Genomic DNA, 16,977 nt, shown 5'->3' on the forward strand with positions numbered 1-16,977 from the left:
CACCTGGAGGATACTTTAATAATTTAAATTGTTTATTTCTTAGAATATATTGAATAAAATATTTTTATAAAAAATGAAATTGGTCGGATATTGATAACCAAATTAATTTTGTATCAATAAAAATAAGTAATAAGTGTAATTGTAATTTTGAGTATAAAATTAAATACGAAATTGATTTGATGATAATGTTATTGATGTCTGATCAACTTAAGTTTTTGTAAGAATATTTTACTCAACATATTTTGAAAAATAAACGATTCAAATTATCAAAATAAGATATGAAATTAACCCTATCACCTGACCAACAATGAGTACTATGTCGATAACACAACAGCCACCCTTCATCTTTGTAGAGATTGATGGAGGAACATATCACACCAATATTATTGTTGACAAATATAGAAATGTGGTAAATGTATCATTATTGTAATTCTGATTTTCTATCAAATTAATAAATAAATAAATGAAAAAACCTTGAAAAAAGATATTTGGTTTCTCTTAAATTGGTCATATCAACTTAAGAAAGTGTTTGGGCTTAGTAAGGCCTCGTTTGGGAACCCTCTATTTTAATCAAAAAGTCAAAAGTTAGCCAAAAAGCCAACAATCCATACCAAAAAGTCAAAGATTCTCTTTTTTCTATACTTTTTGCACATCTTTTTGTAAAAAGTCAAAAAGTTATCCCAAACATACTAGTTTTTGTAGCTCGTATTTTAGCCAAATAGTCAAAAAGTTACTAAATTAGTCTGTTCCCAAACGAGGCCTAAGTTCATTTTGATATCAATTTTAATGATCTAAACCGTTTACTTTTTATGACTCGTTAAATAAAATATTCATGCAAAAAATTATGATGATCGAATATCGATACTTATATGTTTAAATCAAATTTATATTTTAAAAAAATGGATGACCATTTTTAAAATTATATTTGTTGTCAATTTTTTAAAAATAAATATAATTTAAATATATAGCTACTTATATCAAATTATTTTGATTTTTTTATATGAATATTCTACTTAATGAGTCTTAAAAAATAAACAATTTGAATTATCGAAATTAGTCTCAAAATGGATCTTCCAAGTCTAAATAGTCTCCCGAATTGATATCGGAACCCAAAAAAAGGAAAAAAAAAAGAAAAAAGAAAATAACTAAATTGTAACTACAAAAAAAATATAGGGGTATAAGTTAGAGTTCATCCCCACAAAATTTGAATTACACGCCATCACAAGATTATTTACACCCACCATGTTTGTGTAAAATTTTTTTCCTCTCCTGAGTAAAAAAAAAAAAAAAAAAAAAAGCACCGAATACGTTCTCCTCAACCTCGTGATAAACTTGAACGCCTCATGATTACCTGGAACCGCGTGAAATGCGGCGCAAATGGGCTCATTCTCCGCTTTCCCCACCTACATATCCCTCTTTTATTAAAATTCCAATACAATAATACCACTCACCCCCACCACACCACACCACACCACAGGCATACCCAGTGAAGCTTCTTTACGCGCTCTCTTGTTGTCTCCTCGGATTCATTCATCTATCTATATATATATACAATGCAACCCTGTTTGTCCACTTCATTCCAGACTTTTCTTGATCTCTCCATGCAGAGATAGACACATCTTCTCTTCTTTTCTTTTCTTTTTTATTCTTTTTGTGGGTAGAATACTCACTTTTCACTTGGTACGTTCTATCTATCTATTTCTTTGTTTGTTTCTTTGTGTATAATGTATGCATTGTGTTTGTATATATGTTTGTGTTGTGGGTTTTGATTTGTGGCCTCTCGTTTGATTTGTAGACAAGAGAGATTTGTGGGTTTCTTTGCTTTTCTGCTACAATGGGGAGATCAGTGTTACTACTTTCAATTTTTGTTGCTCTGGCTCTGTTGAGTGTTTTTATTGTGAAAGCAGAGGATGCTTATAGATACTTCACATGGACTGTCACTTATGGAACAGCTTCTCCTCTTGGTGTCGCTCAACAGGTTTGGTTATATATACTGCATGCATTTTGGTTTTTTCAATAACTGATGATGATTTGCAGTTTAGTTTTCAGATTTCTTAAATTTTTTAATGTTTGATTTTGAAGGTCATCCTTATCAATGGTCAATTTCCTGGCCCTCCACTTGATGTTGTCACTAATGACAACATTGTCATCAATGTTTTTAATGAGCTCGACGACCCTTTTCTCTTGACATGGTGAGTCTCTCTCTCTCTCTCTCTCTCTCGTTCACTGTCTTGGCCCATCTTTTAGTTTTAGACCTGTTTTTGGCATAAGTTTATGTATTACCGAAATTTTAAATTCCTTGATTTGGACATATTTGATCTTCAAACTACAGGGGAAGTCAACTTGATGCCTTGCCTAACCTTAAATATATATATATATATATATATATTTTTTTAAAAACATTTTGGCTAATTGAATAAATTACCTGAACATTTCTATCCCGATGCTTATTAATTTGGGCAGCTTACAAGTTATGCTTCATCCAATGTGTATTATGTTCAATGGATAATGAAGGGTTGCCAAGAGGTAAAAAAAATGAGCATGTTTTGGGAATGTGTATAAGAGCATAGGAATAGCCTACTAATCAATTGGGTTAGCCCATTAACCTCTGCACCTCACGAGGAGGTCAAGGGTTCATGTCCCCCCAAGCTACGACATTCAATGCACAATAAAATAAAAAAGAATATCAATCACTTCGAGGCAAATTTTTTCAAATGAATGTGACCTTCATCAATATTTTCCTTCAAGGCAAAATGTACTTGGTTTGAGGATACCATTAAGTTGTTATATACGTTGCTTTTCTTATTCGAATGTAAGAAGTGTTAAATTTTGTGAAAAGAGTGTTGTTAACATTGCATACATACCTAATTTAATGTTCCTTTTGTGCAATTTCTGTTAATTTATGTGGCATCTACAATAGAACATGGTCTAATAACACTAATTTTTCACTTTTAGGAATGGAATTAAGCAGAGGAAGAATTCCTGGCAAGATGGAGTTTTGGGCACTAATTGCCCCATCCCTCCGAACTCGAACTTCACTTACAAGTACCAAACCAAAGATCAGATTGGAACCTTCACATACTTCCCATCAACTCTAATGCACAAAGCTGCTGGTGGGTTTGGAAGGCTAAATGTCTATGCGAGATCTGTGATCCCTATACCATATCTTAAACCTGCTGAGGATTTTACTTTACTTATTGGTGATTGGTCCAAGACTAGCCATAAGGTATGAGTTCATATTTTTTTGACCTACTTAAGTATTTGTTTTCTTTATATATGAAATTCTTAAAAATAATGGCATTGTCAGTATGCATTTCTTTAAATCACTAGGAATAGTATTAGGTCAGATGCTTTTGTGAACTTTGTGTTCTAAAATTAAGTCAACGGCTGTAGAATTGGTTCTTATTCTTGCATTTGTGGAATGGAAAATGATATTTGTAACCGGATGAAAAAAGCTGTTGAAATCCATCCTGTGGAATATATGCTAATTGATGTTAAAAGTTCTGATTGGTCAATCTGACCAACACGATGGAGCCATGTTGTTGAGCTGGATCCAAACTGCGCGATGTTTTTTCTTATTTTCCCCCCTTGTGGAAAAATTCTTGTATGATTTTATCTCAGAAAGCTACTCTTAGTTGGACTTTTATTGGGAGTTTGCTTTTTTGGCTTTGTTAGTTAGACTTATTTTCATCTTGGAAAATTTAGCCAAAACCCCTCAATTAGACTCTTATTTAGTGAAAACGACAATTTAATTTATTTTCCTTCATAAAACCCCTAAGGAGAAAACACATAATTGACTAAGGACAAAGTAAAATATATTTTTTTTTTCTTGGACAATATTGCCAGAGTAATATGTTACTCTCAAATAGAGTTACTCTCAAACAGCGTTACTGTGAGACAGAGTCAAATAGAGTTGTTCTGAGACAGAGTAACATGTTACTATTAAATAGAGTTACTCTCAAATAGAGTTATTGTCAAATAGAGTTAAGTGTCAAACAGAGTAACATATTAATGTGAGACAAGTAATATGTTACTGTGAGACAGAGTAACATGTTACTATCAAATTGAGTTACTCTCAAATAGAGTTACTGTCAAACAGAATAACTTGTTACTCTCAAACAAAGTACCATATTACTCTCAAATAGAGTTACTCTAAAAGAGTAACATGTTATTATGAGACAGATACTCTCAAATAGAGTTACTCTCAAATAGAGTAACATGTTGCTGTTGCTGTTGCTGTTTATATCAATTGCGACGGTAATAATTCTTTTTCCTCTAAGAATTTCATAGCAACATGGATCTTATTTGATTAGATCTTGATGAGAGAGTTCTAAAGATATTAATTTATTAAAAATCAACATCTACATCAAAAGTTATATAATTTTATGGTGGTGCTACCTGCACCAATTAGTATACACACTAGTGTACTTACTAGTGTTATGATATCATTAATGACCCTATTTATTATACAAATTATAAATAGTCAAAACCTCTAAAATTATGTCATATCATCTATTGGTACACTAGTGTGCACACTAATTAGTGCATATAGCATTGTTCATTATTTTAAAGTTTAATATTTTGATAATAATGGTATGTGTTGAATTTTTCAAGGAAAACTTTTTGTGTTTGTTCTTAATGTATTAAAGTTTTGTTATGAGGGGACTTTGACCAAATCCCCCTTTCATCTTTAGTGATTTTTTTTAAAATATATAAATTATGTCAAATTTCTCTACTTTCTAGATCAGTCTCCCGACTAGACAATCCTAAAAATGTAAAAAATTGATTATTTTTTTTTTATTTGTATTTTTCTATAAAAGAAGTCCAGAAAAGGGTATAGTTTTAGTTGGTAATACATGATGTGAATTTAGTTAGAATCTAATATATGGCTGGTGAAAATATCATGCCAGAATGGTGCCTGAATGAAATGTACATCCTTGTCATACTGTAATAACATGTCTTCTTGTCTGCAGGAATTGCAGCAACTTTTGGATTCAGGGAAATCTCTTCCCTTTCCTGATGCCATCCTTATAAATGGTTTGCCTGAGTCTACCTTTACTGGTGATCAAGGTCATCCTCATCATTTGATTACTACTAGGCTTTCATTCAAAGGATGTTTTTACAATTTCCATGTAGTGACTTATGAATAGGTAGTTTAGTCCTGTGAGATAGCGTTTTGTTAACAATGTTCCACTTTCTTTTGCATATCAGGCAAAACCTACATGTTCAGGATTTCAAATGTGGGCTTGTCGACCGCTTTCAATTTTAGGATTCAGAACCATACAATGAAGTTAGTTGAGGTTGAAGGCTCTCATGTCATTCAGAACACATATGATTCGCTAGATGTGCACGTTGGCCAATCCTTGTCTGTCCTAGTTAAATTGGATCAGTCTCCAAAGGACTACTACATTGTCGCATCTTCACGGTTTACAAAGCATGTTCTCATAGCTACAGCAGTGTTACACTACACAAACTCTCAAACCCAAGTATCTGGACCTGTGCCTGCTGGTCCGACTTACCAAATACACTGGTCTATGAAGCAAGCCAGAACCCTCAGGTATATACACGAGAAAAACTGTACTCACACCCACACACAGGTATTCATTTTGGAATTTGCATGTGTACACCTAAAATTTAGTCTTGTTTTCAACTTATAACAGAGTAGATTAAATGTGTTTGGCTGTTAAGTGGAATTTGAGTGGTTTCATAGTGTTTTAGATGGAATTTAAAGTTAAAAACTCATCATCATTAGTTGGGTGATTTGAAAAAAATTGGAGCTATAACAACTAATGATATGGGATCAACTCAAGCTTTTCTTGGGATGACACTTCCAATTTGTCATTGATAGTTGTGAGATGGATGAATGATTTTTCTTCATAGACATGAGTCAAATTAGGGAACCCTTTACAATTCCTGATTGTAATTTCCATTAGAGCAAATGTATTCTTAATGAGCCAAAAAAGGGATAAAATGTAGCCTTTGATTCATTGGACATTGAAATGTTTAAGGAAGTATACTGATTTCCAACCCCCCCCCCCCCCCCCTTCTTGTTTGTGTTTCTCGAAGGTGGAACTTGACAGCGAATGCAGCTAGGCCCAACCCTCAGGGATCGTACCACTATGGAAATATTACGATAGCAAGGACAATTATGTTGGCCAACTCAGCACCTCTAATCAACGGGAAACAACGATATGCTGTTAACAGGGTCTCCTACATTAATTCCGATACCCCTCTGAAGCTTGCCGATTATTTTAACATCCCCGGAATCTTTAGTATGGATACTATCCAAAGCCTTCCCTCCGAAGGCCCTCCATTCCTATCTACGTCTGTTGTGCCTGCCTCCCTCCATGATTTCATCGAAGTTGTTTTCCAAAACAATGAAAAAACTGTGCAATCTTGGCATCTTGATGGCTATGATTTTTGGGTTGTTGGGTAAGTGACTGCTTTGCTTGTCCTTTTCATTTCTTTTGTGAAGCATTTTGTTGCTGATCATTTGTCACTCCTAACTATTTTACAGTTATGGTTCTAAGCAATGGACAAATGCCAGTAGAAAGTCCTACAATCTAGTTGACGCTCTTACAAGGCACACTGTACAGGTAACCTAAATACTGGTCTGTTTGGTTGTTTTCAGAAACAGTCTATTTTGAAAAATAGAAAATAAAAACTAGTTTGATGCAAATAAAAAACACTCATTATTTTCATATGCTTTTCTCTATTTTGGGTCGGAAATAATTTTTGAAATGAAAAAAAATCTTTTCAGAGTGTTTATTTTTGTCAAACTAATTCCTAATAAATAAATAAAAAAACAAAAAATAAGTTCTAGAAACTTAACCAAATACCTCATACCTTGCAAATTGAGCCATGGTATTTGCCACTAATATCACCTAATATTCACCTAAACTTTTCCTTACATGCTTGGATTTTTTTTGCAGGTGTATCCGAACTCGTGGACCGCCATATTGATCTCATTGGACAACCAGGGCATGTGGAATATGAGGTCTGCAATGTGGGAAAGGCAGTATCTTGGGCAGCAATTCTATCTCAGGGTATACACCGCAATCCACAGCCTTGCTAACGAATATGACATTCCTCATAATGCACTTCTTTGTGGAAAAGCTGTTGGACAACACCCTTGATATGATCATCTTTTCAGTGTTCTATTTTTCAGTCATGAGAGCTTGACTGCAAGAGAAGACACAACTGTTTATTTTTCAGTCATTTCTAAATCTTTTGGCTTCTTGATTTGTATATCGCAAAAATTATAGGTTAATTTTATTTTTTTACCGAGTGATTACCTAATTAGTTTGATTTAGTTGGATTTATTTTGTGAAAAAGTTGTGGCTGGGAGCCAAATGTTGTTTGAGAATTAGAGGGGGGAAAAAACTACTTTTGCCTAAATCATAATTTATTCTTTTCTTCCTTCTTGTTATGTTTCCACATTTGATTTCTGTAGCTGAAGTGTAACAAGTACCGTATGAAATTGAGGTGTAGAAGTGCTTGTTTTCAACTTTGGTTGTGGTTGTGGACAACCTTCTATTACCGTATTCTAACATTGTAGTTCCTATTTTAATTGGAGAAAGTCTAAATGCACTGAAGTTTTTATCTGCGTCTTATTCTATCAAATTCTTCTGTATTTCTAGTACAATTGTTTTAGTTGTGATTACAATGGATGGTTTGACTTGCATTCGATACTACGTTTATGAGCAAAAGATGTTTAATTGCTATGGTATTTGTAACTGTAAGTAACTGATGAATTTCATTTTGTGCATGTTCAAAAATTAGAAAACAACTGCAAAAGCAAACCATATCAAAATTCTGATTACAGAAGAGAGAAAAAGAGAAAAGCTGCACTTTCAATTTGCTCTTTCCATTTATTGAATTTTTGTCAGTATGGTTTAGTTGGGCCGCTGCCATCTAATTTTTTAACCAAAAAAAGATGTCAGTCACATTAAACAAAAAAAAGTCAAAACGGAAAAAGCACAATATTTAAAGTGTCAAAATGAGTAAGTATATTATGAAAGAAGACAAAATGAAAAATATTTTAGCATAATGTGGTATTTCTTGTTAGAAAACTAGACGACAATTACTACTGGATCACATTAATACAAACTCAATAGTTAAAATGTTCAAATAAAAAATGTATATATTTATCAACTCAATAGTAGGCAATGGCAATGTCATTGACAAGTGATGGGCGCTAAGCCAGTGCAGTCTGGGCTGCAAATTGCCAAAAACCCAATTGACATGAGATATTTTACTAAAATTATATTGAGGCACATTATTATGGGCACATGAGGGGAATTTATTAATTTCACATGTGCTTGGTATTAGTGTCATTCTATCTACTAATTTTGTATGGAAAATCTGTCATTGGGATACACTCTGAATGAAGTTAGTTGACTTGAAGAAAATGATTCCAAGCGGGGAAGTTCACATGGCTGTGGCCAGTCAGTTTCATAAAGATAAAGAATTATGTGTGCATTGGATTTAATCTGAATTTGATTGGAAAATCCGAATCGGTTAATGAATATTTCATCCGTTAATCATTTGGATAAATCCAATATGATTTTTATAGTTTAATTTTTAGAGCAATGGTAGAGGGCCCAAATTCTGTGGCTCAAATGTGGCTCAAATAGCCAAAACGACGTCGTTTTGAGTACAAAACAACATCAAAATGGCCAAAACGACGTCGTTTTGGCCATTTGAGCCACATTTGAGCCACAGAATTAGGGCCCCCAAACATTTTTCTAATTTTTATTTGTATATAGATTATTATGTTTTAAAAATAATTGGCAAAAAAAAAAAAAGAAAAAAGTGAAATTCAAATAGATTGGGGGAATATCAAAAAAAATTGAGAGTAGAAAAATTAATTACAAAGTAATGAATGTACAAGCGAATCATGTATTGAATTATGCAAATAAGATTTGTAGCTTCTTCACTTTATAATTATATTTTTTACTTATCGTTTTTTTGAATTTTCTCCTAGAAAAAGGTGTTATAACAAAATGGGTTAGATTATATTTTGGATCGAGTACCATATGGATTGGATTTTGATGATTGAATTTGTTGTAGTTGAATGGGATTCTAAATTCAGATTATTTTATAATCAAATTTAAATTACATCAAAATCAATGTGAATCCTTATTAACCTACTTGTGACCTCGTTCTCATTTTTTTTTTTTTTAAAAAAAATCTTCACAAAAAATTCTTTATATAAGAATGTTTGAATAATTGAAGGGTAACAAAAAGAAAAAAAGAATAAGAAAAGAAAATGACTTTGCTTGGTCAAGAAAATAGGAAGAAAATATATATATGGATCAAAATATTCATTTCTCTGGTTAAATTTTTTCTAAAAGAAAGTATGCTTGCATAAATAATTTTATTTCCCATTTTTATCCATTAATTAAAATCCAAATATAAAGTCGGTGCAATTTTTTTTTTTTTAAAAAAAAAAAAAAAAAAAAACCAAGTGGCGGCAGATGGCGGGAAGTCAAAATGGGAATAAACGACCTTCCCAAATACAGTTGATACAATAAATAAAATTTTCCCTCCAAAATGTCGAAACCCTAAACTAAACCCCCACAGAGAGAGCTTGTGTAGTGCCTCTCAGACCCGATCCACCGAAGCCTCCCATTGTCTTCGCTTCCACGTGAACCAACCAGCCAATCCTTCTCTGTAAAACCCAAAACCCTAATTTTCAAATTATGTCCTTCTATTTCTTGATTGTCAATTATTAACCCCCAATTGAATCGCATTTAATGACGATCCGCTCTCGGCTGCGTCGTTCTCGCTGCTTTCCCAGATCTTCCTTCCCCATCTCACCACCGACGTTTCCAAATCTAAACACCACATTACACCACTGTACTCTCTACAATTTCACTCCAAGAACCAAAATAATAATAATAATAAAATAATAATAATGAACATTGTGTTACATATGTACATATATTTTTAATATATATTTCTTTTAATGGAAGAAAGATTTGGGAATTTCGAGAAATTTTGGTCAAATAGATTAATGGGTTGGTTATTCACAACTGAGCTGCAAATGGGTTGTGAAGAACAAGTACAGTCTGTCTGGGTCGCTAGCATGAAGTGCGCCGCAAACGAGATCGATTTCTTGGTACTCGAGTCCACGTTACACTTTCAGATTAAGATGATGTTTTGCTTTCAGTGCTACTTGCTTGTATATAAGTCTTGGTGTTCTTACTTCAACAAATCATCGTCGGCATACATCTTCGCTTGCTTCTCTGTCTCCTCTACCAATTGGGGAGATAGATTCATTCTTTTCGTTATTGGGTTTTCAAACTTGTAAGTTATCTGTTCGTCTATATGTTTGAATGAGCGTAATGTTTTTGGAAATTGTAATATTGTACTTCATTAGGATTTGAATTCTTCATGGTTAGGAAATTTAAATGTAACTTGAGCAATATGTTTCAAGAGTTTTTCACTTGTATATAGTTCATGATGAACAACAACATATCTGATTTTCTATCTTAAATTGATTTCAAAATTTGGTGTCAAGACTCCAGCTAAGTTTTCTTGTTTTAACTGTTTAACAAACTTTATTCTAATTTTTAAATTTGAGCAGGATGTAAACTCAAATTGAATTGCTCTTAACATGTTTTCTGTGATCCTTTGTTTTCGGGTGGAGACAGGTTCTTGGAGGAATGTATTCTAATAAAATGACACGCTCCATTTTTCTGCAAATTTTTCTCGGAATATTTGCTTGCTTGAGTGTTTCATGGGTGAAGGCTGAAGACCCATATAGATATTTTACATTGGAGGTTACATATGGAACAATTTCTCCTCTCGGTGTCAACCAACGGGTAGATTTTCCAACCCCATTTTTGTTAGTCAATACCTGCCACATTTAATTGTTCTTTTTCTTTTATGCAGTTTCGCTTCATCTTTACTTTTCTCTGGGGTTTTTGTAGGGCATCCTTATCAATGGGCAGTTTCCTGGACCCACACTTGACTGCATCACTAACGACAATGTAATTGTTGATGTCATTAATAATCTGGATGAGCCTTTCCTCATTACATGGTCAGTGTTTGCATCCTTCCCTTCCTCTTCTATACGTGCCTCTTGCTTGTTTGCTCCAATGGGCTTCTGTCAATGCGTGTCTCAACTTAACATTATACGGCGTTTTCTGCACTGTCATACCAATTGAATAGGTAATTGGGCTAGGAGGGTCATTATTCTGTGATTTTTAATTCCTGCCATGCCAGAGTGTTGATTTAAATCTTAGGAGTCTCTTGCTTAAGAAATATCAAGATGGTCCTTAAGTGGCCTAGATATGGATCATGTTGTTGTCAGCTCTAGCTAAAGCCTCATTTGGGAACTTGGTTTTTTGGCTAGAAAAGACGAAAAAAAGAAAAAATGTCAAATCCAAAAAAGCTACTAAATAAGCAAGTGAAACATACCAGTTATTCACGTTTTCCATACAACTAAAAAGTCATTCACCTCATAAAAAGCCAAAAAATTACTAAAAAGCCAAATCCCAAACAAACGAGGCCTTAGAGTCTATCATTTACAGGCATAAATTGAGCATGAAGAAGTTACCTAGTTTAAATATTTGATTTGCAGCTTGTGCTAAGGTATATTCAATGTGTTGGCATACATCTATTCCGCTGTTTATTGAGCCTTACTAAAAGCTACCCATGGCTGTTAGACATTGAGGTTGTTCATTCTGTTTGGAAGTATTGTACTGTTCTTTCCATCTAAGGGCTTCAAAATTTGTCTATGCCTACTCTCTGGTGTGGAAGAAGTGCCCAGCACTCATTCCATAGGGTTTAGGCTGTCTTCGTTGTGTGTAATTTGAAAAACAAAAGAAAAAAGGAACATGGAAGGAAACTAATTTTTTTGAAGTTGTATCTATCTATTGCAAATGACATAAGGGGATTTATGGGAAAAGAGTACTCTTTATTTCTTTTCTTTTTTTTTTTGTTGGTTGATAAATCTCTTTATTTTTTTATTTTTTTTTCTTTCATTTTACATGTATATAAACATAAAAGGTAAAAGTTGAAGAAATGTGATAATTGGAAGTTTTCTCCAAAGGGGTTGAAGAGGATGGGGTCTGTTCTTTAGTCACTTACATTTCTAAGCAGAACTCTATCTCAAACTTAATAGGGGAACTTAGTTTTGAAGGTGAAGTTGTTATTCCAAGAACTCTCAATATTTTGTGTCTTTTTTATACATTTCCTGTTTTCAGTGTGTTCACTTACTTGGTGGGAACAGTGTGCAGGAGTGGGTATTTTTTCTTCTTTTCTTTATTGGTTTGAATGTGGATTTAGAAGTAAAGCTACAACTCCTAAATAATGGTTTTGTGGTTGGATCCAGGAATGGAATTAAACAGAGGAAGTCCTCATGGCAAGATGGAGTGCTTGGAACGAATTGCCCAATCCCTCCAAACACAAACTGGACATACAAGATGCAAATGAAGGATCAGATAGGGACCTTCTCCTATTTTCCTTCGACTTTGATGCATAGAGCTGCTGGTGGTTTTGGGGGGCTCAATGTCGCATCAAGGTCAATTATACCCGTACCTTATGACAAACCTGCTGACGAATTCACTGTAGTTGTCAATGATTGGTGGAAGTCTGATCACAAGGTCTGTGAGCCCTTTCTTCTGTTTTCCTTAAAATGAAAAGTTGTTCAAATTTTCCTTTCAATTTGGATAAAATATTTTATTGTAATATTCATTAATTCTCTTGCCTGAACTGGCTTGGGTTGAATTTACCAGCCTAGTAGATGGGCTTGTAAATCAATTACAGGAATATGCAGCAATGCTTACGCCAAGTTTGTTTTGCTTGGCTCGCCCATGCAAGCCCTTTTGAAACCCACATATTTTCGTTTTGGATCATATTCTGAGAGCTTAAAATAGTATCATTATAACTTATAGTTATTGGATATATCATAGGATTTAGGTTATAATGTCTGTGGAGCACTTGTTATGGAGGACTGGCAAAGTGCCCTATGTTTAGGCATATGCTAAAATCCATGACGCTTGAGCATGATAAGCATAAATCAAAATTCTGTATTAGTTACTAGCATTCTCACCTTAAATCCCTGTACATCTATCTCCTACAAAGCACAAACTCTTTTGCCGAGGAAGCGTGTCGTGTCCGACACCCGTGTTTGACACCGACACTCTTCGGACATTTTCAAAAGCATGTCTTCAACATGTCTTTATTAAAAAGTCAAATCACGTCTTATATGATGAATCATTTCATAATAACAATGTTTTGCATTCTTCAAAACACAACTTCTACAGTGTATTTTTGAAACATTTATCAGATGAAACATTACATGTATTAAAATGTTCTATAATTGTTTTGCATTTTTTATAATGTAATTTGCTTACGTGAATGATAACCTTATATTTAAGTGACGAAAAAATTTATAGCTATGTAAATAGTGTGGTGTTGTAGTTCATGAAATATATAGCTATCTTTATTCATATATGTGGGCATATAATACATTTGCAAAATATAAAATTTTAATGTATCCCAACTTCCCAAGCATGTCGGGTCCTCTATTTTTTAAAATAGATGTGTCGGTGTCCTTGCATGTGCTACTTACTCCACCTCTTTTTTTCATGGAAGAGAGATTTTTTTAGGAACCATCCAATTTCAATCAAATATTAAAAAAAAAATCCACTTTCAATCAAACATATTGTTTTTCCCTTACCAAATGGTTCCTCAATCAAAATTTTGAACTCCTAAATAGGTCTAAAACTGAATTGGATAAAAGCCTTACATTTTTTCCAATCCAATGCTGTAACCCCAAATCTCTGAAAAACACAACAAAAATTTTGTGGTGGGACAGTTATCACGTGGGTTGAAAACATATCACCAGGTTTGGTTTGCAAGAATGTGAGGTCAGTGACTAGATTATTTATTATAGTGAATTGAATCCACAAAAATTTTAACTAAAAAAGAGGCCATCCAAGCAAGCAAAGATAGTGAGAATGAGCACAAGGAATTGCCTTTCTAAACAGGTTCAGGATGCATAGTTGTATGATCTGGATGTAGGATCAGAATAGTTTGTTTTTTTCTTCACAAAAGTGACTTGCTGGAGCTCATGTTAATTGCATTAAGTCTGTTTAAATTGTCTGCTTTTTCTTGAATATGTCTGTTCTGGTTGTAAGAATGGAACCCCTTCAAATTTAACCATACAGTTGCCAAAGCAAAAGCACATAATGCATTTATGGGTAAGATAAGAATGTTCTTCTTGCAAGCCCAAAAAGTTTGTTATGATAATGTCTGTTTAGGTCTTTCCCTTCTTATTTTGTTCTGTTTAACAGATTTTTATATTGAAATGTCCAGTTAAAACTTTCTCTATTAGTTACGAGGACTAACACTGTTGATCATCTTATTCTTGCAGATATTACAGCAAACACTGGACTCAGGGAATCCTTTTCCTTTCCCTGATGCTATCCTTATAAATGGACTTCCTAAATCTGCTTCTTTCATCGGTGAAAAAGGTAATAAGCATCCCCATTAATCATTTAGTTCCAGTTTGTTGTCTCCTTGCACTGAAAGTTGTAGACTAATGACATAATTTGGTTTCTTGTATGCATTCAACTGCTAAAGTTGAAACTTTTGTTGATTTACATTTAAATTTGTATAGTTTGGTTTCTGTATTTCAGGGCAATCCTATCTGTTTAGGGTGTCGAATGTGGGTTTAACAACTTCAATCAACTTCAGGATTCAGGGCCATACATTAACACTGGTTGAGGTTGAAGGAGCTCATACTCAGCAGGAAGTATATGAATCACTTGATATTCATGTTGGCCAAGCTGTGGCTGTTTTGGTGACCTTAAACGGGTCACCAAAGGACTACTTCATTGTTGCTTCATCTCGTTTTACAAAGCCTATTCTTACTGCTACTGCAATTCTTCACTATGCTGGTTCTAACAGCCCAGCCACCGAACCACTGCCCATTGGTCCTACTTATCAGCTTCACTGGTCCATGAAGCAAGCACGAACAATCAGGTACATTGTGTCACCATTACCATCCCTTGGAGCTATACATAGTTTTTAGTTATTAATCTGTTATTAATCTTCGATTCTGAACTGTCTTCTTTCTTTCTTTTTTTCCCCCTTTTTTTTTAAGATGGAATTTGACGGCAAATGCAGCCAGGCCCAATCCTCAAGGGTCATTTCATTATGGTACAATACCAGTAGTTCGGACAATTATACTTGCAAACTCAGCGACAAAGACAAATGGCAAACTTCGCTATGCTGTTAACAATGTCTCCTATGTTAACCCAAGCACCCCTCTGAAGCTTGCTGACTATCTTAACATCCCTGGAGTCTTCAGTTTGACCACAATCAAGGACACTCCTCCTACAGGCCCTGCAGTACTTGGCACCTCTGTCATTGGCACTACTCTTCACGACTTTGTGGAAGTAGTCTTTCAAAATAATGAGAAAACTGTCCAAGCTTGGCATCTTGATGGCTATGATTTCTGGACAGTCGGGTACGCCTCCGTGTTATTTCATTTTTAGCTATTTTGTTTGTCCAATTTTCATGACAGTCGTATTATGTTTGTTCCTCTTTCAACTTTCATGGATAATGAAGGAAGGCCCAGAGAACATTTTAATATGGGAATTACTTCTCACCAGTCTGGATATGGACTGGAGAGAACAGTCCGAGCTCCCAGATTTTACCACCTTGGCACATTTTGTAAATCGAAGGTCTAGATTTTGTCTATCCATGAACCCATTAAATATTGGGTTGGATTTTTTTGTTTAGATCTAATATTGGGTTTGTAAGTAGGTGGACATCATCTGAACTATTAATTTACAAAAAAAATGCCTACGTGGCAAACATTTGTTGCTTTGATTATGAACTAGAGACAAGCTTGGCCCTTTTCATGTAGGCCTAAACATCTTTGAAGTCATCTTTGTTTATTCTTGGCTTTGTGGTAGTCTGAGATCCATTCCATGATGTTTCTTGGGAGATGCAACTTTAAATTTGGCCAAGTGATCAAAGCTTTATGTATCATATATTGTTGAAAATTATAGTACCATATCAATGCTTCCGATATTTAGTCTTGACTATTTCTTTCTGAAAATCAGATTTGGGAATGGTCAGTGGATACCTGATATGAGAAAACGCTACAATCTAGCTGATGCAACCAGCAGATACACTGTCCAGGTAGCTAATAACAATTTCTTAGAGCGTCTTAGTTAAGCTTTCGATGAATACTCGAGCAGATAATTTCCAAACAAAAAGGAAAAAAAAAAAAAAATCAAAATTGATATTTATGCAATGTATACTTACATTCTTGTAGGTCTATCCAAATGGTTGGAGTGTGATCTTGGTGTCGTTGGACAACAAGGGCATGTGGAATTTGAGGTCTGCAATCTGGCCGAGGCAGTATTTGGGTCAGCAATTGTACGTTAGAGTGTGGAACAGCGTAACCAGCGCGTATACGGAGTATAACATCCCTCAAAATGCTTTGTTTTGTGGCTTGGCACACCCTTAGTAGTAGGATATTATTCATCATTGATGCATGTAACCTTTTCCTTCTATAATTTTTTTTTCTTTCTTTTTTTTTTATTTTTTTTATTTTAAATTTTCGCTATTGTAATTCAGTCACAAGAGAGTGACTGTCAACCAAGAAAAAAAGAAAACAGAAGAGGTAATTGGGGAGTGACAAAGGTTTTACAATTGTCATTGTGTTTAGATTTCTCCCTAGTCATAATCTTAATAAAAAAGTTCAATCTTATTCTGAATTTTTAGTTGTTTATTTGCCTTCTCTTTTTTTTTTTTTTTTTTTTTTTTTTTTTTTTTTTTCCCCTTAAAAAGTTCCACAAATGACACAAAAATACTAGTGAGAAATAGCTTGGTCCATATTTGAATTTCAGTTTCAAATTTTATACTGAAGCATTAGGAATAAGTTTTGGGCCTCATAAGTGAGGCTACAATGATGCATCCAGACCTCCCCTAGGGGGACAAAAACTG

At 34.1% G+C, this 16,977-nt stretch overlaps 2 protein-coding genes across 2 annotated transcripts; both read left to right on the forward strand.

Annotated features, from left to right (window-relative positions):
- The first annotated feature begins 1,317 nt into the window (after positions 1-1,317).
- On the forward strand, positions 1,318-7,623 carry LOC114292947 (L-ascorbate oxidase homolog). The gene is made up of 9 exons (XM_028236958.2): positions 1,318-1,680; positions 1,796-1,978; positions 2,083-2,192; positions 2,956-3,226; positions 4,974-5,070; positions 5,212-5,557; positions 6,067-6,432; positions 6,518-6,596; positions 6,933-7,623. The coding sequence occupies exons 2-9, from the start codon at positions 1,835-1,837 to the stop codon at positions 7,134-7,136; spliced, it is 1,617 nt and encodes a 538-aa protein (XP_028092759.2). The 5' UTR covers positions 1,318-1,680; positions 1,796-1,834; the 3' UTR covers positions 7,137-7,623.
- Positions 7,624-9,531: 1,908 nt separating this feature from the next.
- On the forward strand, positions 9,532-16,762 carry LOC114292978 (L-ascorbate oxidase homolog). Its single transcript, XM_028236989.2, has 9 exons — positions 9,532-10,311; positions 10,659-10,829; positions 10,938-11,047; positions 12,344-12,614; positions 14,390-14,489; positions 14,655-15,000; positions 15,122-15,487; positions 16,089-16,167; positions 16,304-16,762. The coding sequence occupies exons 2-9, from the start codon at positions 10,671-10,673 to the stop codon at positions 16,496-16,498; spliced, it is 1,626 nt and encodes a 541-aa protein (XP_028092790.2). The 5' UTR covers positions 9,532-10,311; positions 10,659-10,670; the 3' UTR covers positions 16,499-16,762.
- Positions 16,763-16,977: the final 215 nt, after the last annotated feature.

The sequence above is a fragment of the Camellia sinensis genome, chromosome 1 (genome assembly GCF_055761805.1).
Source record: "Camellia sinensis isolate YWXY chromosome 1, ASM5576180v1, whole genome shotgun sequence".
Classification (NCBI taxonomy): Eukaryota; Viridiplantae; Streptophyta; class Magnoliopsida; order Ericales; family Theaceae; genus Camellia; species Camellia sinensis.